The sequence below is a fragment of the Zymoseptoria tritici genome, chromosome 1 (assembly GCF_000219625.1).
Source record: "Zymoseptoria tritici IPO323 chromosome 1, whole genome shotgun sequence".
Lineage (NCBI taxonomy): Eukaryota > Fungi > Ascomycota > Dothideomycetes > Mycosphaerellales > Mycosphaerellaceae > Zymoseptoria > Zymoseptoria tritici.
The window spans coordinates 2,996,986-3,019,640 of NC_018218.1; the positions used below are offsets into that span (position 1 = coordinate 2,996,986).

Genomic DNA, 22,655 nt, shown 5'->3' on the forward strand with positions numbered 1-22,655 from the left:
TGACTCCACACCATTGCTTTGACCAATTTCCATCACCGAAATAACATGGCTGATGTCGCGGCTGCTGCTCCGAATGCTACCCACAACGAAGCTCGCGAAGCAGCACTCGCTTATCTTAACACCAGACTCGCCAGCGGAGCAAGCAGCAAAATCAATCGACCTTTCACAGTTCCCGAAATAAATATAGCACCCTCATTCTCGGACCATGTCGACGATCGCAAAGCTGTAGCGGCCCTCATTGGCGCCGCTTGCACGACCAGCGGATTCTTTCACATCACCGGCCACGGCGTCTCCGACTCAGCCCGCCAAGGAATCCTCAAATGTGCCAGAAGATTCGCCAAAGACCTACCTCGCGAGAAGAAAGAAACACTCCACGTCCGACACTCGCATTACTTCCGTGGATGGGAGCCAGCAGATTATACCTACGTGAACCCCGGCGACTGGGGCTCCGAGCTTGCGGCGCCGGAAACAAAAGACGGCTTTAATTGGGGTTACGAAGCAGGACTGGACCCGACGGGTGGTGATGGAAAGTATCGTGAGTTGGACGGCGCTGATGTGAACGGGAACGTGTGGCCAAGTGAGGACGATCTGCCGGGATTCTACGAGGATGTCAAGGCGTACTATAGCGAAGTCTTGCAACTAGCACGACATCTCTTTCGCCTCTTCGCTCTGTCGTTAGGCCTGCCAGAAGACTATTTCGACGCCATGACGACTCACCCGGGAGGCATCGCACGTCTACTTTACTACCCTCCCTCGCACGATCCGCGGCCTCTGAGTTCAAAGCAGAAAGATAAGGAGATCGGACTCGGCGCCCACAGTGACTATGAGTGCTTTACAATCTTGCTGACGTCCACTGCGTCCGGACTGGAAATCTTGTCGCCGGACAACGAGTGGGTCGCGGCACCTGCTGCCAAAGACAGCTTCATCATCAATGTGGGAGACTTTCTGATGAGGTGGACCAATGGAGTCTTTCAGTCGACTGTCCATCGGGTCGTGAATCGTACGAGGGAGGAGCGTTACAGTGTACCGTTCTTCTTTAGTGTGAATTATGATGAGCTTGTCGAGGTGAGTCTTTTGACCATGTCGGCCTTGATGATTCCACAAGTAACAAGCGACAGACTCTACCGAGCTGCGTGTCGGCAGAGAACCCATCGAAGTATCCTCCCATCCGCGCCGGCGAATATGTGTTGGAACGACTCAGGGCAACTGCCAAGGATGGATGAGGAAATGCAAAGGCTTGCATGTCACATGGTCTACAGTTCAGGCCTGCGGCTGGCATCACTCCGCGCTGATTCTTTGTCATCCTGTCGTGTTTCGTCCGCTGTCTGACTTCTGCAGCATTTATTTACTTGTGGTAATTATCGAGCGGCGCCTCGTGCTCAATCGTCTTCCAGACCTCGTCGATCTTCTTGGCCGCCTCGTCGCTCAACGGACCTCCATTGATCGAGTCAAGCGTCTCCTTGAGCTGCTCCAACCGGCTCGCTCCGATGATGATGGCGTCACCCTGCTCCTTCTTCAACGGTGAGTTGTACCGCACCCATCTGTATGCCAGATCTGCCTGAGAGCAGCCCTCCTCCTTCGCGATCGCCGCCCACTGTGCCAATGCCTCGAGGTACGACGGCTTGGCGTACATCGTTGCATACATGTTACCAATTGGCTCGTTCTTGTTGAACCGCCCCGCCCCTTCAAGGACCTGCTCCTTGGTCTTGGTCAGGAAACCTCCGGCTAGCGGGCTGTATGCGTAGAACGACATGCCAAGTTTGCGAAGCGTCGGGAACAGGACCTCCTCTTGCTTTCTCGCGACTGCAGAGTAATTGCCCTGGTATACCGATGGCAAAATGTAGCCCTTCTCCTTGCAATGCTCGTATACTTTCTGAACATCCTCCGCCTTGTAGTTTGACAAGCCGAAACGTTTGAAGAATCCCGACTTGTGAACCTCATCCACCGCAGCAAGCGTCTCCTCGAGCGGGGTGTTGTGATCCGGGGCATGTATGTACAGAATGTCTACGTTTGTGCCGAGCAACTCTTTGCTGTTCTTCGCTTGGGCAAGAACATTTTCCTTGGTGGCTCCTCCCTCGAAACCTCCTTTCAGCTTCGTGTCGACTATGAAGCTGTGTTTGGCAATACCGGCCTCTCCAAGGATCTTCTCGCTTTGGCCGTACAGCGCTGCTGTGTCGATGTTCTCGCACTTGCCATTCTCCTGTGTTGTGGTCAGCTTGTTCGCTGGACTTTGGAAAGAAGTGCAATCCCAAGGTACCTACCAAAACATCAAACACTTCCTTCACGGCCTCCGTAGTACCAAAAGCGCGAGGTGGGTTCACGCCGGCTGCACCAAAGACCACTTTGATGCCTGACATTGTTGCTTATTATGTGTTCTGGAAGAGCAATAAATCGGACGTGTCGCAGCTTGGTGATTGTATGTACGATGGAGCAAGTTGAGCCAGTAAATGTCAAAGAAGTTCTTCGGTGTTAGGCGTTATTATTCCCAATGCTTTGAAAGCATGATGGTGGTGGTGACCTTGGAGACAGAGCAATGACGTACCACCAAATCAGCTCACTTCGCCATCCATTGCCTTTCACTCTTTCATCCAATACCCCTCTTCTCCTTCCACTCTTTCACTGAATGCCAGTAGAGTCGTACACACACCGCTCACCATCCCCCGTCGGTGCAGTCAGCAATCCGAAGTACATGTATTGTCGGAAGGCCATGCGTCGTACCGCATCGGAACGCAACACGACTCCCATGCATCTCCGGGATGTCGATCCCGCTGAGCCAGCGTGGCACAACTCCACTTCACGTTCCAAGGTCGAATGGTCGCAGATCAATCAAGCCGTGGAGGTTCTGTCGAGGTCGACGCCCCGAAAATGAATACGGGAGGAGCGATGTTTCATGTAGAGGCGATTGACCATAATTAGGTCGACGGACCGTACAGGGAACACATTCGTTGGCGGCCTCGAAATGCCAGCTTCTATGAAACAAGGTGTTCGCTCTGCGAGATGCGTCTGAAGCATCCTTGTCTCTAAGAAGACCGACCTGGATCTGCGCTGTGGGCGTGTCTGAGTGCAGTAGGAGCTCGGACATTGAGGACGTCGGGCTGCATGCTGCAGCAATCAACGCTGTGAAGCAAGGGAGCTCTCAGTTCTCAGTCAGGTTCACAACAAAAAGCCATGCCGCGCATGCCGATCACCTGCTTCGACCAAGTGAAAGATATTCCGTTTGTTCTATCATGAGCCAAGTCTCATGTGACCACTTCTCATCAGACAACTTTTCATTTGCAGTCATACCGAAGCTTTCTGTCATTCGTTCATCATCATCAACATCCCTTGGTGCACTCTCATCAGCTCCTGCGCCTCCGCGCCTCGCTCCAATGGTACTAGGCGGGCGTAACGACCGGAGGCGTAATCCTTTCTTCCTGACCCTCCTCGCGGCGGTTCTGCTTTTGGTCTTCTTCACCGTTTCACTACCAAAGAGACGGGACAGGCTTTTCATCCTGCGGACATCAGAAGCAGATCAGGCAGCATCTGCTGGGTTCCAGCTAGAGTTGAGCAGCATCAAATCGAAACATGCATATGCTACCTTCTTGGCAAGTGACTCAGAGGAAGACAGCTATGACTCTATCAACGAGGACAAGTACTTTGTCGCGACTCGGATCCTAGCATATCAGCTGCTGCATGCGCCCGAGACAAGATCGAACAACAGCATTCCTTTTGTTGTGCTGGTCAACAAGCACGTTTCGGAAGCCAAGAGGGACCGGCTGAGACGGTGAGTGAATCAATATGGTACACAGGGGTGGTAGAGACTGACGTCCTACAGCGATGGCGCGATTGTCTGGGAACCGAAGTCTGTCGATCCTGGATGGATCCGAACAGGCGTGCCGACTTGGCAATTCGTCCTGACCAAGTTGCGGCTTTGGGAACTGGTACAATTCGAGCGCATATGCTTCCTCGATGGTGACACGGTCCTTATGAAGAACCTGGATAGTGTCTTCGAGGAAGATGCTGTGCTAATGAGCAAGACCGGAAACAGTCAGGAGGCGCTCCGCGATGACGAGGGAAAGCATCCCTCCGACTACTCCTTCGCGGGTATCGTGGAGATGAACATGGAGGTATGTCAGAACTCGACCGGGACGACCCTTTCATCCCCCGCGAGCTACTACTGACACATCCAGCACCACTACCCTCCGACTGAAGCAAATCACGACTGGCCCAACGGCGGCTACCTCAACGCAGGCTTCTTTGTCATGAAGCCCGACCTCGACATGCTGGAATACTACATCTCTCTGACCAAGACACCCGATCGCTTCGAGCCTCTGCTACCCGAACAGAATCTACTCAACTACGCCCATCGACCGGAGGGCAACATGCCGTGGAAGCATCTCGACACCAAGTGGAACATGCATTATCCTACGACTGAGGACATCGAAGGTGGTGTCTACTCGCTGCACGAGAAGTGGTGGAATCCGGTTCATGTTGAGCTGAGGCCGTTCCTGGAGAGTTGGAGATGGAGGATGGAAGGATTTTGGGAAGGTCGAGAGGTTGATGCGAGAGTGCGATGAGAACTGAGACTTACTCGAGGCTTCTTCCATGTTGCTCGAGACAGTGCTACGGAATGGTTGGCGGAGAGCGAGCGAGGGGCGAATCGCACGAACTTTCGAGCAGGTTTACAGCTTAACTCATCAGATCAGATGTTACAGCACCATTTAGATCAAGACACGGTCCATACGGGCCAGTGAGCTGAATAAAAGTGACGGGAACGATCACTCGGTGGGTTCGACAGTTGCCAGCATGGATTGGATATCTCAGCAAGCGTACACGTCTTAGCAGCATGGCCTCATAGACGTCCACATATCGTAGCAAGACGGTTTCCCAAGCGTAAAGATAACTTGGCAGCGAAGCTTACCAGGCGTCGAGATATCTGTCCGGTGTAGGTCTGTACAGCTAACCTAGCAGAACGGTGACAGACTTGTGCATGTCTTGTTGCAGTGGACTTGGCGCGACGGCCTCAGAGGCATTCAGCAGACGTTCTGCGTGGAAGGTATGGTGTTGGAGTGTCTGGTGCTCCTTCACTTGAGGTGTATGTATTTTTAGCAACTGGCTCAGCCACGCGGCCCCCGTTTTCTGACCTCGCCTCCTCCCTTTCCTTCAAGACTCGTAACCAGAACACGAATATTCGTCGTCACGGGATCTTCGTCGAATAGGCACGAGCGCTTCGATCTTGAGCCGAGTAAAGCGACTGCATTCGTCGATCGCTCGTGTCCTTTTGACGGAACATGAGCGATCAGCTGTTCAAGCCAAGTTTCACCACCACCGGGCATATCCATACTCGGCCAACAGTCGGATCCAAGGCGAAAGAATCGAGCATGGCTGAGTCTGGGCTTGAAGGCTTCCAGCGAAGGGGCGATTGTCTTCTTCTGAGCCAGAGTCGGCCATCGTCGTCACCCCCGATTTACGCCATGGCCGTTTCGCAGTGTCGGCCACAATCGATGGCGCCCTCCCAGGATCAAGCACGGTGAACACGAAGGTGCATTGTGAGCCCGACTGGCGCCATTTGTGGATGGTGAATTGTGCGATAAAGGAGAAATGTCTAAGTATAAGTCGTGGATTTCTTTGTTGTTGCCGTGGCGAGCAAATTCTGCATTCCATAATACATAACTCTTGTGCTTGACATCACCCTTGAGTTCTTCTTTCTTTGATCAAGCATAATACAAACACCGTCGCTCGTTTCAAAACACCTCTCAACCCGAACTCCACACATCAAACACACCAAACTCGTCGCGAAACAATCCCCACAACTTGCAACATCATGCGTTTCCAACTTTTCTCTCAACGCGCAGCCGTCGCGCTCGCGACTTCACTTCCTCTCATCCTGGCACAGACCTCGACCGACTGCGATCCGACGAAGAAATCTTGTCCTGCCGATATTGGTCTTCCGGCCAGTAAATACGTCGCCGACTTCACCACCGCAGGAGCCAACAGCTCGTGGACCGCTGCCGCTTACACTACCATCGAGTATGGCAGTGATGGCGCCGTCTTCACCATTGCGAAGGAGGGTCAGGCACCGACCATCGAGACTGATTTTTACATCTTGTAAGTGATATCGAGCTTGACGATGTTACATGAACAATACTGACACATACTAGCTTCGGCCGCGTTGATGTCACCATGAAGGCGGCATCAGGTCGAGGAATTGTTTCTTCCATCGTCCTCGAGTCCGACGATCTCGATGAGATTGATTGGGAGTTCATCGGCGGCGACAATGGCAAAGTTCAGAGTAACTTCTACGGTATGTGAAGGTGTAGCTTAATTGAATTAGCACATGGATTGACATTCGCGCAGGCAAAGCCAACACCACGACCTACGATCGAGTGGTCTACCACGATGTCGCCACTCCACAAGATACCTACCACACCTACAGCATTGACTGGACTTCCGAGCGTCTCCAATTCCTCATCGACGGCAGCATCATCCGCACAATTGCATACGCCGACCCTCTCGCCGTCTACGGCAAGAACTACCCACAGACTCCGATGCGTGTCAAGCTCGGTAATTGGGCTGGCGGTGGACCTGGTCAAAACAAGGGAACTGTCGAGTGGGCTGGCGGCGATGTTGACTTCAGCAAGGGACCGTTCAAGATGCTCGTGCGCAAGGTGGAGATCACGAACAACAATCCCGCCTGCTCATACGAGTACGGCGACCGATCCGGATCATTTGAGTCGATCAAAAAAGTCTCCACCGGAAACTCCTGCAAGGCTCAAGGAGGCTCCAACTCCAACTCCACTTCTTCGTCAACGACCACCGCTACCGCATCTGGAAACGGCACCACGACTGCTTCTACGACTTCCGACGAGGGCACCGCCGTCACTGATGCAACGACTGTCAGCCGTAGCGTGGCTCCCATCAGGCAGACAGTCTTGTTATCTACCACAGTCACCGGCTCTGCATACAGCACCAACAGTGCTTCGGTCTCGGCACTGAACTCGGATGTCCCTACTGGCAGTGCGGAGAGCACTACGGACACGACCAGTGCTGTTGGTAGCGACAGTCCCGCTGCCACCACTTCTTCGGGAGTCGAGACTTCGACTGGAGGCGCTTCTACCAACACCATCTTGACGGCTGGCTCGTTCGTGGGCGTTGCGGTCGGTTTCTTCATGTTGTAAAAGCACAGAACTTGTATTGGGCACAGCGGAATGGCGTTTGGGCACTAGGACGAGCGTGGCGGTGATACCCTTTGAACATTGCAGCGTAAGGTACGAGCTTTCAATTCACAGATCAGATGTTTTATAAGAAATGCGAGTCAAGACCTCGTTGCTTTCCTTCCTCTGAGCACACTTCTCAAGCCTTGGCTACCACGCACTTTCACTCGATTACCTTCGTCCATCGACTATATTACCATGTTTGCCCATATTTCCCCATCTGAACGTCTCTTACACGCACTGCTTCTCGATCACGACGGTCGGGTCGCAGGAGAGATTGGCCAGATCACTCAAGGTGCCTTCCCAACTCTAGCAACCACGGTAGCGAGTGAATGGATTTCCCCTACTTCTCGCCGTCATTGAGAGACAGAAGACAGGGATCATTCGTTTGCACGCGCTTCTTGGCGTCGAATGTCAGGAGACACAGAACGAGAGACAAACGCTGCAGCTCCATTAGCTCCGCTCCGCTCCGACTTCCTCCCTTTTCGTCCTTCGCCTTGCATGTTTCTGCTTCATTTCCACTGTCACTTCTATCGCAGCCACCTCGCACATCTTATGCGCTCGCCAGCGTCGCATCGATAGCAGCAGCATCCTTCTTTCAGCATCCGTCTTTCAACATCCGCTTCACTTCCTCTTGGAACAACAACACCCACCTCAGCACACCCGTCACCTCCTAACGTCGTGCGCACATGCCGCGACAGCAACACATGAAATCCTTCGAGCCAGCCTCCAGCAGGCACATCAGCATGGCGCCCAGAATTCTGGAGCGCATGTACAAGCGCTCACCCAATGCGCCGCCGTCGCGCCGCGTGCACGGCGGGTACAATCTCGTGTACATGACGCTGCGACACGTCGTGTTCGACCTGGTGCCCGAGTCCGCGGACTTCGTCACTGATATCCTATGCGACATGTACACTGAGCCAGAGCTGATTCGGCTCTGCGAGGAGGCCCGCACCGGTCACAGCGGGGAGTTGATGAGCGCCATGCTTCAAGCGAGACGTCGCTGGACGCTGATCTTGCGCGACAACCAGATGGCCGATGTTCGGGTGATCATCTTGCCGGCCAGAATCAATGTCACCCATCGCGATCGGACCATGAAGTACCCGTTTGGTACGCAAGATGGCCGATTTACGGAGCTTAAAGAGAAGCTGGTGCGCGAGGTGAGTACTTCGATCCGGCTTCTGAAGCCTGCATGATGGCTGACAACGAGCTTTTCAGGCTGCTGGAATGCCATACCACAGCAGTGGAGGTCGGGACCCCGTGACTGGCAACATGAGCTTCGACATGGTCATGCTCAAAAAGTCTTTGCATGAGATCATGACGGACAAGTATCGACGACAGAAAGGCGTCAACATCAAGTTTCTCACCAGTCCCGCTCCAGGCCCAAACACAAATCTCAAGCAAGATCCAGGCTGCATCTTCCGATACGAAACGATCGATCAATATGGCGAGATCGTGTACGACAAGATTCCGACTCAGCCGAACATCGTGCGCAAACGCAGCCCATCGATCGAGCGCCTCCGTATCAAAGGCCCCAATAAGGCTTGGAACTCCCCGTACACAGGCGCAGAAAAGCCAGACGGCAAGCCACACTGGAACAAGCAGAATGCTCCCTTCTCCAAGGAAGTGTTCGACCCGGACAGCAACGACAATTGGTGGCGGGATGATTACAAAGTCCGCGCGGCCCAGATCGCCGAGTGGAAGCAAGAGCGAGAAGAGCGCATGCGTACAGGTGTCGAGCCTGATCCGGAGGTGTTTGACTTTCTTGAGCCGATGTGCGACGTGTACACTTCCGATCGCAACTATGCTTGGAGAAAGACTCTCTGCGAGGATGAGGAGAAGGAATTCCGGCAGGCGCATGCTGCAGCTGCTAACGCCCAGCAAGCACACGTGTGGTGGCAGAAGAAGCTGGATCAGGTACTCGAGGAAAGAGGCAACCCGATCGTGAGATACCAGACGAGGCAACACTTGAAATCCGCGAAAATCGTGTTTGACCGGGCACTGAGATACATCGGAATCATGCAACAGGGTCGAGCGGCGGCGCAGAATGGGCCGGGAATGCAAACGCCTGGCACGCCGATGGAAGAGTCAGTGGTGCCGGAGAGCATTCGTTCGATCAAGAGATATGTGCGGGACTCCGAGCGACAATTTCCAAAGAGTGTCAAGCACCCCCTCATGCCACTCGGTACGTTGAAGACAAATCTCAAGGAAGGGCCACCGGGTCAACCAATGGGCAAAGCAGTGGCGACTGTGGCCGATCCAACCTACACTGAGTACACGACAGTAACCCTCGTGGTGGCCTCAGGAGTTCCTCATGAGCTCCGTGCCGTACGATGCTTCGCCGAGGACCAGACTGCGCGCAGAGACTCTGGAGTGAGTCTCAATCCGCTTGAAGAAGCGCCAGTCATGCCTGGCCCGGCGATCACTCCCGACGACGATCCATTTGTCGTCCCAGTCGGAAGCTGTCAGCTCGAGCGCCGAGCCACTGCCGCTCCGATGATGGGCGCACGTGGTAGAAGTGGTGGTGTCCCAATGGCCCGCCTCCCAACTAACAGAAACAGGTCCGGGCGAGATAGCAAGACGGTTGTGCCTCAACAAGATTCGCAAGAAGAATACAACGAATTCACGCTGCCAACGATGAAGGAGAAGCTCGCCGAGGTGAAGAAGGCCATGCGAGCGAAGCGCATGCAGAAAGAGTCCCCGCCGGAGGAGACAGTGCACGAGCAGGCAGCTCCACAGACTCAGAGTCACCACGCAGCCGCCGATGATCTCACTCCCGAAAGTGCCAGCGCGCCAGAAGCTCGTCGAGAAAACGTTCCAAATATCGTCATCCCAGCTGCTCCCGAGACTGCCCAGGCGAGCCTGAGCAGTTCCGGAGACACGCTTCCGAATGATTTACCCTTTGCAAATGCCTGTTCATACAGGTCGATCCTGGTTTCGAGGTCCCGAGCCTCATCCGCCAAGAAAGAGAAGAAGCGCGTGTCTTTCCGAACAAGCGAAGATGAAGAAGAGGAGATCCGAGGTGAGCGCAAGTCCCACGTTCAGAGCATTCGACAGTATCGCAGTGCCTTGCTTCGTCCGACCAGCGACCCGGAGCCCGAGGAGTTTGGCTTCACTTCGGGAAGCAGCTCCCCTCCCGACGATCTGATGTATACACAAGCCTACAGCCCGACCGAAGTCGGCAGTTCTTACGGCAGCCCAGTCGGCAGCCCAACAGTGACTCCGGATACCACCCCGAACATTTCGCGCCGAGACTCCATGTCAGCGACCGACTCCGACTGCTCGCCGATCAGCATCCGCGCTCCTCAGACGGGGAAGCGGATCGATCAACTCTACAGCGGTGCCGCGAGCTCCTTGAAGGTGACGATGGAGCTAGATGGCTTCGCGAGAGCCGCCATGGCTCCGTCGAAGATGCAGAGGCTGCTCAGTCGAATTTCGAGCAGTGCATAGGATGGACACAGGTGGGGTTGTGAGTGCGTCGAGGCAAGTCTGGCTTTTTCTTCTCATGAAGAAGGTACGTTGTTTTCCCCTGTTTCTTGATTTTCTTGTCATCACATCACAATTCTCGTGGCTGCGGCAGCGGCGGTAATCGCAGAAAAACGTTTCGTCAAGGAGGATTCGGAGGATGCTTTCGTTTGTTTCCGAGCGTGATTTTCTTCTACCGCGGTAGCGGTGGTGATGGCAGCAGCGGCCATGAAACGGCACAGCGCTGCTGAATGAGGGCGAGGGGAAGGATTGGATCGGGGTTTGGAGTTCGCACGCAGCAGCGAGGGAATGACAGCAGCGATAATGGGAGCTGCAATAATCACAACAGCAACATGCGTTGCGAATATGCTGCAAGAATGAGGACGCAACGGAGTTAGGGCGACGAGAACGCGGCACGAGTCCTCTCGATAGACTGGCTTCTGGCGCGGCGAACGGAGTCAGGAGTGCCTCGTAATGAATGATGCTGTTCTTGGACATCCGTTTCTGGACTTTCTTTGGTGAGTTGCAGTAGGTCGCGGTAAGCAGTGACAAGGAGCGCAACCAGCGAGGCACTTTGGTAGTGCGCCGCGCTGTCCTTGAGGGTAGCCGCCGCTGAAAACGTGCGTGGCCGAATTGACCGTCATAGTGGGAACGGAATCGAAGCGTGGAAGGACATACCAGAGAGTGGCACCGGTGGCATAAACGGACCTTCCATCGTCTGACCACGACGTGTGCAATGTTCAAATTGAGCCTCCACAAAACAAACTCTGGAGGTAGTTGTGGCAAGTCGATCATGTGGACTTCATGCGGTGGAAACATCATGGCTCCAGCGCGTAGTGTCGCAGTGCCCGAGCGAATTTTGGTCTCGAATGTGTTTTGTTGGAAGAGTATGCCGTCGTCCAGAACATCTTCCCTTCAACATTGCGATCTTGCTCGAATGCCTTCCCAGGAGCCTCTCTACCGCATCTCCTTCAAGAAATTGGCCTCCTTGATCTTGCTCCTCCTCTGATCCCTCATCGCCTTTGTCAATTCCTTCCTCGCTTGTCCCGCCTCCTTGTTTCCGCCTAATGTGCCATCACCTCTGGGCAAATCGATCGTCTGCTCATATAGTGGAATCTTGGTCGCCATCGCTTCAGGATCCATCATTTGTTTCCGCAACGCCTTGGCCGCTATTCTTCGCTGCTTCTTGGATTTCGCTGTGGGCAATCATGTTAGCGATGCTGTTCCCGATGGTGCCCATGGCAGGGTAGGCACTCACAGAACAAATCTCCCTCCGCATCCGCTCCTTTACTACTCGAGGAATCCTTCTGCTCCGCCAGCACCTCCCACAGCCACGAAGGATACTCATGATCCTCCATCGCGACAGGATCCTGCTTGTTCTTCATGAAATTCAAACCCTTCAGCACCGTGCCCGCGGGCACACTCGATTGTATCCTCGTGACCGGTTTCGCTGATTCAGATTTCCCGGCGCGAGGATTGGGCGTGAGAGGTGTACTGAAGGGCTGGGCTGCGGAGGTGGAAGTTGCGGCGGGTTTGTCATTCGGTCGAGGGTTGGTGGCTTGTGTGGTTTGAAGGGTGACGGCTTCGGCGCGAGAAGAGGATGTTTGGGAGAGGAAGCGCGAAGGTTGTCTGAGAGTCGATGTTGGATTGCGTCGTGATAGCCGTTGCAGGCATCTTTGGCAGATCATGCTGGCGGTGGTGGCCTGTCTGGCGATGAGTTGCGGTCGGTGTAGCAGCGTGATCGATGTGATGAAGTTACAAAGGTGAGGTTAAAGCGCTCCCAAACCAGACGGAAGGTGCGGCTCGAGAAAGCCGTCACGTGCATACAATGTGATCTTCAAGACTGAGGTGCTTCATGCATGATTTCACCAAGACCAGACTCAACAGCACTTCTCTACAGAGTAAGGTATATATAGCATTTGCCGAAAATGATCTAGCAAAGAAAAGAGCAAAGCATGGCAGGCCGATTGGGGGTATAACAAGTTGTCTCTCACTCATGTGTAATCGCCTCTTGCCGGAAACACCTTTGCTCCGATTCTCACTAGTAGTCCTGTTTGACCGTAGCGGACCTCCGTAATTGCATGGTCCGATGTCCTCAATATCCAATACCAGTCTCCTCGCCGCGTTCTGTGGCGGAACCCATTCCTCATCCCATCACCACACCTAACCATCATCATCCTCATCGTCATCGTCATCCTTCAACTTCTTACTGGGCGTGCCGTTCTTCATGCCGCCGTTCATGTCACCTGCTTTCCGCTTAGCACTGCCACCACCGTTCGACATGGATCCATTTTCACCTTTAGAATCCGTGGGTGGTGGTCCTCCTGCTTCCATCGCCGCGACCTCCTCCGCCGTCAAGAATCTGCCTCCCGGACCACGCGGTCTGCGCATAGCATGGTTGTGTCTCGATTCGTGCAGATATGGTTTCCGACCCTTAGATGTCAGCCTCAACGCCTCTTCCAACTTTTGCCGTGCCATGCGCCTTTTCAGTATTCGGTGGAATTGCTTCGCGTTGACGTAGAGGGGGGATTCCTCGTTTGCGCCGGCCGGCGGTCCTTCCGGCGATTGCTGTGCGGCCTGTGGTGGTGGTGCGGCGGCTTGCTGCTGCTGTGTGGGAGGGCGCGGTACGCCCATAGGTGGTTGTTGCGACGGGACAGCAGGGCTGTTGATCGTGTGCGACATTCTTCTCTGTGGCATCTGAGCTTGTTGCATCGGCATGCTATTTGACATCTGCGCCGAGGGCAGGTTCATTTGTGACGCCATTGAGCTCGGTACGTTCATCTGAGGTTGTCGTGGTGACTGCGGAGGTCGTTGCAAAGATCCATCAGTCTTCATGCGCGGCGAAGTCTGCGACAGTGAGCCAGGCATTGATGAGTCGGGCATCGAGTAGGCCGGGTAACCTGAGGCCGCGGCTGTGGCCATGGCAGCGGCCTGCGACGGCGATACACCATACTGCGGCTGCATGCCATAGGCAGGATTGTAGCCCATCTGCGGTGGCATCATGTTGTGCTGTCCCAGTTGCGGCGGTTGTTGGTGTTGCGCGTAGTTGGGCTGTTGGACGGGACTTTGTTGCGGCGCACCATTGTGAGGATGTGGGTATGCAGACTGCTGCTGCGGGTGGTATTGCGCGTAGGAGTCCATGATGGAGGATGTTGATGCCGTAGACGCGCACAGACTAATCAGGGTTCCAGGTCTGGGGAGCGCGATGTGATGGGAGTCGCGCGAAGCTTAGGCTATACACACGATGCGGTGTCAGCCAGTTGAGCGGTGACAGCGAATGCCAGCGCCGCGATGATTCGACCGCGCCTGACGGAACGCCCGCTTCCCTATGGATACTCGACGGGCGCCTTCCAGTCGAGCAGGTGGCGGTGCAAGCGGTCGGACGAGGCGACGCAATGAAAGGCGAGGCGCACACGCTGCAGCTGTTGGACAGTCGCAGCGGCGATGGCAGGGTTCGGCGTACCTCGAGTCTCGGACTGGCACCAATAGACAGCGAGGGCAGCGCTGAGAAACAGAGACTAAACGATGAGCCAAACATTAGCGACGGTTTCAAGGTCAAATAGAAGAGCAATTGGACGGGCGGACGGGTAGTAGAGTAAAGCTGCAGGCGGTCCGCCGTATGCCAGCGCATCCTCCGAGCCCAATGTAACAACGCATCGCCGCCACAGGTCGATCCAAGTAGAGCGCAAGTGCATTGACGTCGCTTCCGTCCGCCTTGCCCTGCCACGAGGACGTGTTCTTCAAGGCGGTGCGCGCGTTATCGGCAACGCCGTGATATTGGTGATGGGGCAAGTGGCGGTATAGGCGTGGGCGTTGACGCTCACACCTCGAGATTGAGGTACCAGGAAGGGCGATGAACTTACAGAGTCTGTAGCGCGCGGCTCGAGCCTTGTGATCAGAGCGCACAAACGCGACAGTGCGCGGCTCTGAGCGGTATGATGAGAACTGCAGCTGGGTTTCGGTGTATGAACGACCTGGATAGACATCATCAGCACGTCGCAAAGCGCGTGGTGAGGCGCGACAACATGCGACGACTGGCTCTGAAGAGTCCCACGGCAACATGGCCTCGCAGCAGACGGCCATCACGTTATCGCGGTCGGAGAGGCATACCTGAGTCTCATTCGCGGTCGGTCCAAACAGCACGACTGGAATCCGATGCACGAGTCGCTTGATGGATGGGGGTGCTTGGGTGAGGGTTCTGGTTGGTCCGGATGGAAGAGAAGGTGCGATTGGGTGAAGGGCGGAGGGCGTTGTTATTGGAGCCGGGCGCTTCGGCAAGAAGCGTCATCGGCTTGGCCCTTCTGGGTTATCGCAGAATGAACAAATCACAACTCTTGACTCTCGATACCTAAGGTAGAGCAAGACTGGACCAAATTCACTGCCTGCACAAGAAGAGGCGGGAATTCTACTGTTGAAGCAATCATCACCGCGACTGTCAGGCGCGCACAGAGTTTCACTTATTTTCTCGACATTGACACTGCATCGCCCGGAGGTCCCGCCTCACGTCAGCAGAGACGATGCGATCAAGCTTCGACATCCAGTTCATCACTACCACCGTCATAGCAGCCACATATCCGGTCTTCGATACAGATGAGGGACATACGGACGTGCATCTTTGAGACCCGCCTACGAAGACCGAGCCCTGGGAGCATGATTGTGCCATTCTGTACCTCTGTACTCGGGAATCCTCCCATAACCTCACTTTCGGTACGAATCCTGCACAACGTGGTTTCACTGCTCATGAACGCTGTGGAACCGGCTGGAATGATAAGTGCGGCCATGTGAAGCATATTTCCCGAAGTCAAGCTGATCAACTCGAGACACACCTTAAGAAGATGGCATGCCACAGCACGAGTCCATGGCATCTCAGGCGTAAGGCACATGCATTGTCCGTGTATGGAGACACCGATCATGCTCCGACATGCATGGCTTGATGCGTGGTGATGCAGGACTCGGATGGACCGTTCCTGTGGGTTCGAGCGGTGACCAATCCAATCAGACCACCGACATGTGGGAGGCCAGAGACCAAAAAGCTGTGAGTTCATTGCAATGCAACGTGCCTCATCCTTCGACCTTCTTCACACCATCTGAGTCCGTCACCAAAGTCGCGGCATTGAAATCCTCGGACGTGGGTAACTCGACATGCACATTCGACGCCACCGCCATCTGCATCTCCACCTTCTTCGCCCGAACCTCCAGAACGTGCCCACCCGCCGTACGATTCTTGTTGATGAAATGCAAGTGCTCACCAGCAACGCCGAAGCCTTGCCAGTTCTTTGGCGTACGGAAACCAATAATCGTGCCTTCGATGTTGTCGTATGTCTCCACGGATTGCTTCTCACCGAGTTCCGATAGAGGCTGTCCTTTGTACCTGAACGATACGATCAGTCCTGGTCGTACGTTTGGACCGCCAACTACTCACTCCTGCCCTCTTACCGTCCTGCACTTCAGGTGATCAAACTTGCCATTGATCCGATAAGTCATGAACAAATTTGCAGCGTGATCATTGAAATCGTTCAGGCCGTTGTCGATGTCGTCCTTATCTCGCAGCTCGATGTCTGATGTGCTTTGTGGTACGAAGTTCGTGCTGACGACGAAGGGGATCTTGTCCTCATCGCCGGCTTCTCTGATGTTGCCTTCTGCCAGAAGTTGGTAGACTTTGCCGTCGAGGAAGAGCAGTTCTCCGTTCATACGAGCGAATGTTCCGAGCTGAGTACGCCAATCAGTCAAACGCTCTCGTTTGTCATAATTTGTGCCAGAAATACTCCTTGGTTTCCTTTCTGTTGAAGCTTTGAAACACTGATGCCGGTTTCGCAGACTCCGTCCATTAAGGCATTGAGAAGCGAGTATTGGTAGATGTGATTTTCGTCCATGATCGAAATAGAGTCTAAGAGCGATGTAGGTCTTGAGGAACAAGTCTTTGTCTCTGGAGATGCAGCGAGTTCAGTTAATATCGAAGAAGCGGCGCCTTCCCATGCGTACCGACTTTCATGTGAATACAGTAGAACGTCATTCCGGCCCTTGCGAAACCGAACCCAGTTTCCGAACCCGAAACGAAGCTCTTCCCCGAAGCCGCCGCAAATAAATGTTGTAACGGACGGTTAACAAGAAGACAGTCGCTCCCGTTCATGACTGTAGGAAATACAATGGAGGAGTCAAACTCCCAGCCTGCAACCGACAGGCGAGTCACTCCAGCAGCGAAAAAGTTCTCCATCTTCGATGTTCCAGCACCTTTGCGAGAGCTGTTCACCCGCTTCCCACTCTACACCTACGACGCGAACGAGCTTCCACTCAATGCTCCCACGCGACGAACCGAGCATTCTCTTCACATCTTCTCAACAACAGACGATGCAGCGAAGGGTCGACCGAGCTTCAACCCGAGTTGTCTGAAGTGGCAGGTTTGTGAAGACCATCAGCTAATTTTGGACGTATCTTTGCTAAAACGACCACAACGTAGGCGTTCCTGAGATTCGCTGGTCTGCCATTCCGTCTCGTACCCTCCAGCAACCATGCTTCTCCCTCTGGAGCACTACCTTTCCTACAACCAGCACTGTCAAGTCCGGAATCAAGTCCAGTCCCACCTATACCGAGCAACAAGTTGAAGAAGTGGTTAGCAGCACAGAAGTTGGGACAAAACATTGGGGAGGTGGAGGATATACGATATGAGGCATACGCTTCGTTACTGGATAACAGGTTACGAAAGGCTTGGGTGAGATCTGCCATACACAGCAATTCCGTGGAGTCATGCTGACGATTTCTCCCAGCTCTACCAGCTCTACCTCGCACCGGAGAACTCTCCCCTCGTCCATCGCCTCTATGTCGCGCCATGCTCATCACAGCCCTTCGTACAAATGTCAATAGCACAGCAGCTTCGCACAGCGGCTGAAGCAGAGCTCGTAAAGTCCGCAGCGACTAACATTGTTTCCGCCCCGGATCTGATTCGCGAAGCGGATGAAGCGTTCGAATCGCTGTCGAATTTGCTGGGGAAGGAGAGATGGTTCTTCGGACAGGACGAACCAGGGTTGTTCGATGCGAGTGTTTTTGCCTATACGCATCTTCTGTTGGAGGAGAGGCTGGGATGGAGGCATAATCCGCTGGAGGAGGTTCTGCAGAGGTGGCCGAATTTGGTGTGGCACCGGGATAGGGTTGTGGTGCGATACTTTGAGGGATGAGAGGATGAAGAAACGGAAAGAGGTCTCAGCTCTGAGAGTAAAGGTACAAAGTGTATAGCATTGTGGATGGATGCCACAGGCACGCATATATCATGGAGGAAAGCATCTCCGCAACGGACTGAACGTCTTCGGGACTCCGTATGGCGGAAGCCGGACTTTGGAGTCGAGTCTTGAACAATTGCAAATGTGCAGTTTGGATCAAAGAAGATGTCGAAATAAAGGTCCAAGATTCTATGTTCTTGTTTGAAATGGTCTTCTCCGTGAGCTTCGTCATGTGCAAGCAATCCGATCCCTTGAAGCTCGGACCACCCATGCATCGACTTGAACACCTCTCCGCGACATTGAACAGGGAGCTTCGGATTTTGAACATCACCAACCACCAACCACCCAACCACCTCCACTTCTCTTCATCATGGCCGTCGATACATCCAGCCCTGTGCCGGGTGCCGACTTCTTCTTCAAAGGCGAGACGGGACGCAACACACGAGGTCTTCTGCGTCTCATCATCCTGTGCACCATTGCAGCAGCAGCCATCTCCGCCCGCTTGTTCTCTGTCATTCGCTTCGAGAGCATTATTCACGAATGTCAGTCCTCACCAATCCTCGATGTTGAGCTGCTCTTCCCACCATACTGACCTGTCCAACAGTCGATCCTTGGTTCAACTTTCGAGCAACAAAATACCTCGTCAGCAACGGCTTCTACAACTTTTGGGATTGGTTCGACGACCGAACATGGCATCCTCTCGGACGTGTCACCGGGGGCACTCTCTACCCAGGCCTCATGGTCACATCAGGAGCCATCTACCATGCTCTCCGCGCACTGGCGATGCCCATCGATATTCGCAACATCTGCGTGCTCCTTGCACCAGCATTCTCCGGCCTGACGGCCTTTGCGACCTACCTCTTCACGTCCGAGATGAGTGACAGCCCTTCTGCAGGTCTGCTCGCCGCTATTTTCATGGGCATTGCGCCAGGATACATCAGCAGAAGTGTGGCCGGTTCATACGACAACGAAGCCATTGCCATTTTCTTGCTGGTCTTCACCTTCTACCTGTGGATCAAGGCGGTAAAAGAGGGAAGCATTATGTGGGGTGCGCTGACGGCGCTGTTCTACGGATACATGGTCAGCGCATGGGGTGGATACGTCTTCATCACCAACTTGCTGCCACTTCACGCTTTCGTGTTGATCTGTATGGGACGCTTCAGCGGGCGTCTATATGTCAGCTACACGACGTGGTATGCACTGGGAACATTGGCCAGCATGCAGATTCCCTTCGTGGGTTTCTTGCCAATCCGCAGCAGTGACCACATGGCTGCTCTTGGAATCTTCGGTCTCATCCAGCTGGTTGGTGCTGCCGAGTTTGTCCGTTATCAGCTTCCGTCGAAGCAGTTCCAGACTCTGCTCCGCGCGATGGTGCTGATCGTTTTTGGTGTTGCATTCGGCGGCCTCGTTCTCCTCACAGTCTCTGGAACCATTGCACCTTGGAGTGGTCGGTTCTACTCGCTCTGGGATACTGGATACGCCAAGATTCACATTCCCATTATTGCTTCCGTCTCCGAGCACCAGCCGACCGCCTGGCCGGCATTCTTCTTCGACTTGAACATGCTCATCTGGCTCTTCCCAGCTGGTGTGTACATGTGCTTCCGTACTCTCCGCGACGAGCAGGTCTTCATTGTCATCTACGCTGTGTTGGCCAGCTATTTCGCCGGCGTGATGGTTCGTCTGATGCTCACGCTCACTCCAGTCGTCTGCGTTGCCGCGGCTCTTGCCATCAGCCAGATTCTGGACACTTTCATGGTCGCGAAAACCCCGGCGGAGCCAGCGGAGACCAAGACGAACGGGAATGCCAATGGCTCAGCCAACATCTCGGATAAGATCTCCGCTAGCCTTCCCGACTCTCTTCGTTCTACCAAGGGGCCGCTGGTCGGTATTTACAGCTATGTTTCCAAGTCGCTTGTCACTGGATTTGTGACTGCATATCTGCTCATATTTGTGCTTCACTGCACATGGGTGACCTCGAACGCATACTCCTCGCCATCCGTCGTGCTTGCGTCGAAGCTGCCCGATGGCAGCCAGCACATCATCGATGATTACCGCGAGGCTTACTACTGGCTGCGTCAGAACACTGAGCAGAACGCGAAGGTGATGAGTTGGTGGGATTACGGATACCAGATCGGCGGTATGGCTGATCGACCGACTCTGGTCGACAACAACACCTGGAACAACACCCACATTGCTACGGTTGGAAAGGCCATGTCCAGCCGCGAGGAGGTGTCGTACCCGATCATGCGTCAACACGAGGTTGACTATGTGCTTATTGTGTTTGGTGGTCTTTTGGGATACTCAGGAGACGACATCAACAAGTTCTTATGGATGGTCAGAATTGCTGAGGGTGAGATTTTGTCCTGAAACCACGACTTCGAACACACACTAACAGTATCTCAGGAATCTGGCCCGACGAGGTCAAGGAGCGCGACTACTTCACTCAACGAGGCGAATACCGCGTCGATGACCAAGCAACCGACACGATGAAGAACTCGCTCATGTACAAGATGAGCTACTACAACTACAACTCTCTCTTCCCCGCCGGCCAAGCTCAAGACCGCGTTCGCAACTCCAAGTTGCCAGCGGAGGGACCCGAGCTTTCGACGCTTGAAGAGGCGTTCACCAGTGAGAACTGGATCATCAGAATCTACAAGGTCAAGGATCTTGATAATCTGGGCCGGTCGCATCAGGATGCGGTGAAGTTTCAGAAGGGAAACAAGAGGGCGAAGGCGGCGAAGAGGAGAGGCGCGAGAGTTCTTCGTGTAGAGTAGTCGTGAGTCGTTGTACGTATACATGTAGCGATACCACTGCAATATCAAAAAGTATTGATCAAGACTCGTTTGCCTATATTGAACGCCCTCTCCTCCCTTACATTTCCAAGGTCTACGAAATACCCCCAATTCCGGTATTTCCTGGAACGCGCGCTCCCATGGGATGTCTTCGCACATAACTCAGCTCAGATCTACCCAAGGGAACCTGACCCTTTCTTCTTTTCCCTTCGCGATGTCCAGTCCTACCAAATCTAGGGGCCACGCTCGTTCGGACACTGCTCTCATCTACGGACTGTCTGCCACGGACGTGCAGAGTCTCCAGGAAAAATGCACTGAAGCAAAGGCCAGGGCATATTGTGAGTCCAAACACTGAAACTGAAAAGTGTTGTTTGTGAACGAGGTCTGATACTATGGCCAGGCCCATATTCAAAGTTCAGAGTCGGAGCCGCTCTCCTGCTCAGCAATGGAACGATTGTCCAGGGAGCGAACGTAGAGAACGCGGCGTATCCAGTCGGGACGTGTGCGGAGCGGGTTGCGATTGGGACGGCTGTCGTTCAGGTGTGTACTGGCCTTGTAGATGGGGTTTCTATGGAAGATAGCAAGAAAGGTGGACAACTGACAGAAAGCAGGGAGCCAAGAAAGGTGATATCCGCGCCATTGCTGTTGCAACGGACATCAGTCCTCCTGCTAGTCCTTGTGGAATGTGCCGACAGTTCATCCGGGAGTTTTGCGAGGTCAGTGCAGATTGCTTACATGCTGTGCAAACGTCTTGCTAACGATAGGATCAGCCCAGCTGCCCGATCCTGATGTACGACAAGGACGGCAAATCAGTAGTCATGACTTTGGATCAACTACTGCCCATGTCGTTCGGTCCGGAGAAGCTGTTGACAACGGACGAGCTGGCGGGTGGAGTTACATCGTAGCAAGTGCACAGCATTGTATCGGCGTATAGGGAGGAGCATGTAGTACGGAGTGAGTCTGGCGAGATCTGCAGAGGGTATGAAGCCAGAAACATGGCCGACATCAAGGTCATTCATCCACACAATCGAATAGAGTTCGTGAGCACGTGCCTGGCGTCATCGTGCCGGCATCTTCACATGGAAGCTGATCATCGTCCGAAAACATTCCCGGCCGTCTTTCGCCTTTCACACCGTTCAATTGCAACGACTTCTCGACCTCCTCCTTTGTACATCACCGTTTGATTGACAATGCGTCCACGAACTCTCCGAGCCGCGACAAACGCCATAACCTCCTCCGTCCGCCGCGACCGGCCTACACCTCGCCGTCCATACATCTGCGACAACTGCCGACAACAGCTCTCGAGTCCATCCCAGACACGATTCCTCAGCACGACGCAAAGACGAGCATTCAACATTACACCTTCCCTCCGACAACAACAGTCGCGCGCGCAGCAGCACGAAGCCGCCTCCGAAACGTCCGCCAGACCCACGCAGACCCATTACTCCCTCTTCCCCAGCACCTTTCCCGCTGGGCCACCACCAGCTTCACCCTTCACGCCTTCCCTTCCAGCCCTCCGGCGTGAATTTCTCACTCTCCAACAAAAATCTCACCCGGACCTCTTCCCTCCCGCAGAGAAACCCCGCGCCGAAGCCTTGTCCATGCTCATCAACGAGGCGTATCGCACATTGCAAGATCCCTTGCGACGGGCGGAGTACCTCTTATCGCTGCAAGGCGTAGACCTCGACGATGAGTCCGCAAAGCTGGGCGACCAAGCGGCTGGTGAGGGAGGGGAGCTTTTGATGGAGGTCATGGAAGCGAGAGAGGCGGTCGACGAGGTTGAGGACGAGGCTGGGTTGGAGGCGTTAAAGAGCGACAATGAAGAGAGGATGAAGGGGAGTGTGGCGGGGTTGGAAGCCGCTTTTGCGGAAGGTAATTTGGAGGCGGCGAGGAGGGAGGCCGTCAGGCTGCGCTATTGGAAGAACATCGAGGAGAGTATACGCGGCTGGGAGAAGGGTCACGGCGGTGGAAACAATGAGCATTGATGTTAT

The 22,655-nt window shown here is 54.2% G+C and overlaps 12 protein-coding genes across 12 annotated transcripts; 8 read left to right on the top strand and 4 right to left on the bottom strand.

Moving 5' to 3' along the window:
- Positions 1–4: 4 nt before the first annotated feature.
- MYCGRDRAFT_66216 (uncharacterized protein) lies at positions 5–1,223 on the top strand (the record flags this gene model as incomplete). The annotated part of the gene is made up of 2 exons (XM_003856274.1): positions 5–1,065; positions 1,119–1,223. 2 exons carry the CDS (start codon positions 46–48, stop codon positions 1,221–1,223), a joined length of 1,125 nt encoding a protein of 374 aa, XP_003856322.1.
- A 73-nt stretch (positions 1,224–1,296) lies between these two features.
- On the bottom strand, positions 1,297–2,459 carry MYCGRDRAFT_102471 (uncharacterized protein; the record flags this gene model as incomplete). The annotated part of the gene is made up of 2 exons (XM_003857293.1): positions 1,297–2,200; positions 2,262–2,459. The coding sequence occupies 2 exons, from the start codon at positions 2,355–2,357 to the stop codon at positions 1,346–1,348; spliced, it is 951 nt and encodes a 316-aa protein (XP_003857341.1).
- A 909-nt stretch (positions 2,460–3,368) lies between these two features.
- Positions 3,369–4,556, top strand: MYCGRDRAFT_31931 (uncharacterized protein; the record flags this gene model as incomplete). The annotated part of the gene is made up of 3 exons (XM_003856275.1): positions 3,369–3,763; positions 3,815–4,106; positions 4,170–4,556. The coding sequence occupies 3 exons, from the start codon at positions 3,369–3,371 to the stop codon at positions 4,554–4,556; spliced, it is 1,074 nt and encodes a 357-aa protein (XP_003856323.1).
- A 1,247-nt stretch (positions 4,557–5,803) lies between these two features.
- On the top strand, positions 5,804–7,157 carry MYCGRDRAFT_83802 (uncharacterized protein; the record flags this gene model as incomplete). Its single annotated transcript, XM_003856276.1, has 4 exons — positions 5,804–6,087; positions 6,141–6,283; positions 6,337–6,725; positions 6,849–7,157. 4 exons carry the CDS (start codon positions 5,804–5,806, stop codon positions 7,155–7,157), a joined length of 1,125 nt encoding a protein of 374 aa, XP_003856324.1.
- Positions 7,158–7,873: 716 nt separating this feature from the next.
- Positions 7,874–8,469, top strand: MYCGRDRAFT_102473 (uncharacterized protein; the record flags this gene model as incomplete). The annotated part of the gene is made up of 1 exon (XM_003856277.1): positions 7,874–8,469. The coding sequence occupies one exon, from the start codon at positions 7,883–7,885 to the stop codon at positions 8,387–8,389; it is 507 nt and encodes a 168-aa protein (XP_003856325.1).
- Positions 8,470–11,615: 3,146 nt separating this feature from the next.
- On the bottom strand, positions 11,616–12,381 carry MYCGRDRAFT_66222 (uncharacterized protein; the record flags this gene model as incomplete). Its single annotated transcript, XM_003857292.1, has 2 exons — positions 11,616–11,854; positions 11,917–12,381. 2 exons carry the CDS (start codon positions 12,344–12,346, stop codon positions 11,616–11,618), a joined length of 669 nt encoding a protein of 222 aa, XP_003857340.1.
- A 440-nt stretch (positions 12,382–12,821) lies between these two features.
- On the bottom strand, positions 12,822–13,799 carry MYCGRDRAFT_83804 (uncharacterized protein; the record flags this gene model as incomplete). The annotated part of the gene is made up of 2 exons (XM_003857291.1): positions 12,822–13,355; positions 13,434–13,799. The coding sequence occupies 2 exons, from the start codon at positions 13,797–13,799 to the stop codon at positions 12,822–12,824; spliced, it is 900 nt and encodes a 299-aa protein (XP_003857339.1).
- Positions 13,800–15,516: 1,717 nt separating this feature from the next.
- MYCGRDRAFT_66225 (uncharacterized protein) lies at positions 15,517–16,531 on the bottom strand (the record flags this gene model as incomplete). Its single annotated transcript, XM_003857290.1, has 3 exons — positions 15,517–16,029; positions 16,081–16,367; positions 16,424–16,531. The coding sequence occupies 3 exons, from the start codon at positions 16,529–16,531 to the stop codon at positions 15,720–15,722; spliced, it is 705 nt and encodes a 234-aa protein (XP_003857338.1).
- Positions 16,532–16,804: 273 nt separating this feature from the next.
- Positions 16,805–17,830, top strand: MYCGRDRAFT_89451 (uncharacterized protein; the record flags this gene model as incomplete). Its single annotated transcript, XM_003856278.1, has 3 exons — positions 16,805–17,056; positions 17,116–17,367; positions 17,423–17,830. 3 exons carry the CDS (start codon positions 16,805–16,807, stop codon positions 17,828–17,830), a joined length of 912 nt encoding a protein of 303 aa, XP_003856326.1.
- Positions 17,831–18,242: 412 nt separating this feature from the next.
- Positions 18,243–20,646, top strand: MYCGRDRAFT_98525 (dolichyl-diphosphooligosaccharide--protein glycosyltransferase subunit STT3; the record flags this gene model as incomplete). The annotated part of the gene is made up of 3 exons (XM_003856279.1): positions 18,243–18,414; positions 18,477–20,222; positions 20,276–20,646. The coding sequence occupies 3 exons, from the start codon at positions 18,243–18,245 to the stop codon at positions 20,644–20,646; spliced, it is 2,289 nt and encodes a 762-aa protein (XP_003856327.1).
- Positions 20,647–20,875: 229 nt separating this feature from the next.
- Positions 20,876–21,680, top strand: MYCGRDRAFT_102480 (uncharacterized protein; the record flags this gene model as incomplete). The annotated part of the gene is made up of 4 exons (XM_003856280.1): positions 20,876–21,002; positions 21,065–21,204; positions 21,276–21,380; positions 21,435–21,680. 4 exons carry the CDS (start codon positions 20,879–20,881, stop codon positions 21,567–21,569), a joined length of 504 nt encoding a protein of 167 aa, XP_003856328.1.
- A 174-nt stretch (positions 21,681–21,854) lies between these two features.
- Positions 21,855–22,649, top strand: MYCGRDRAFT_89454 (uncharacterized protein; the record flags this gene model as incomplete). Its single annotated transcript, XM_003856281.1, has 1 exon — positions 21,855–22,649. One exon carries the CDS (start codon positions 21,855–21,857, stop codon positions 22,647–22,649), a length of 795 nt encoding a protein of 264 aa, XP_003856329.1.
- Positions 22,650–22,655: the final 6 nt, after the last annotated feature.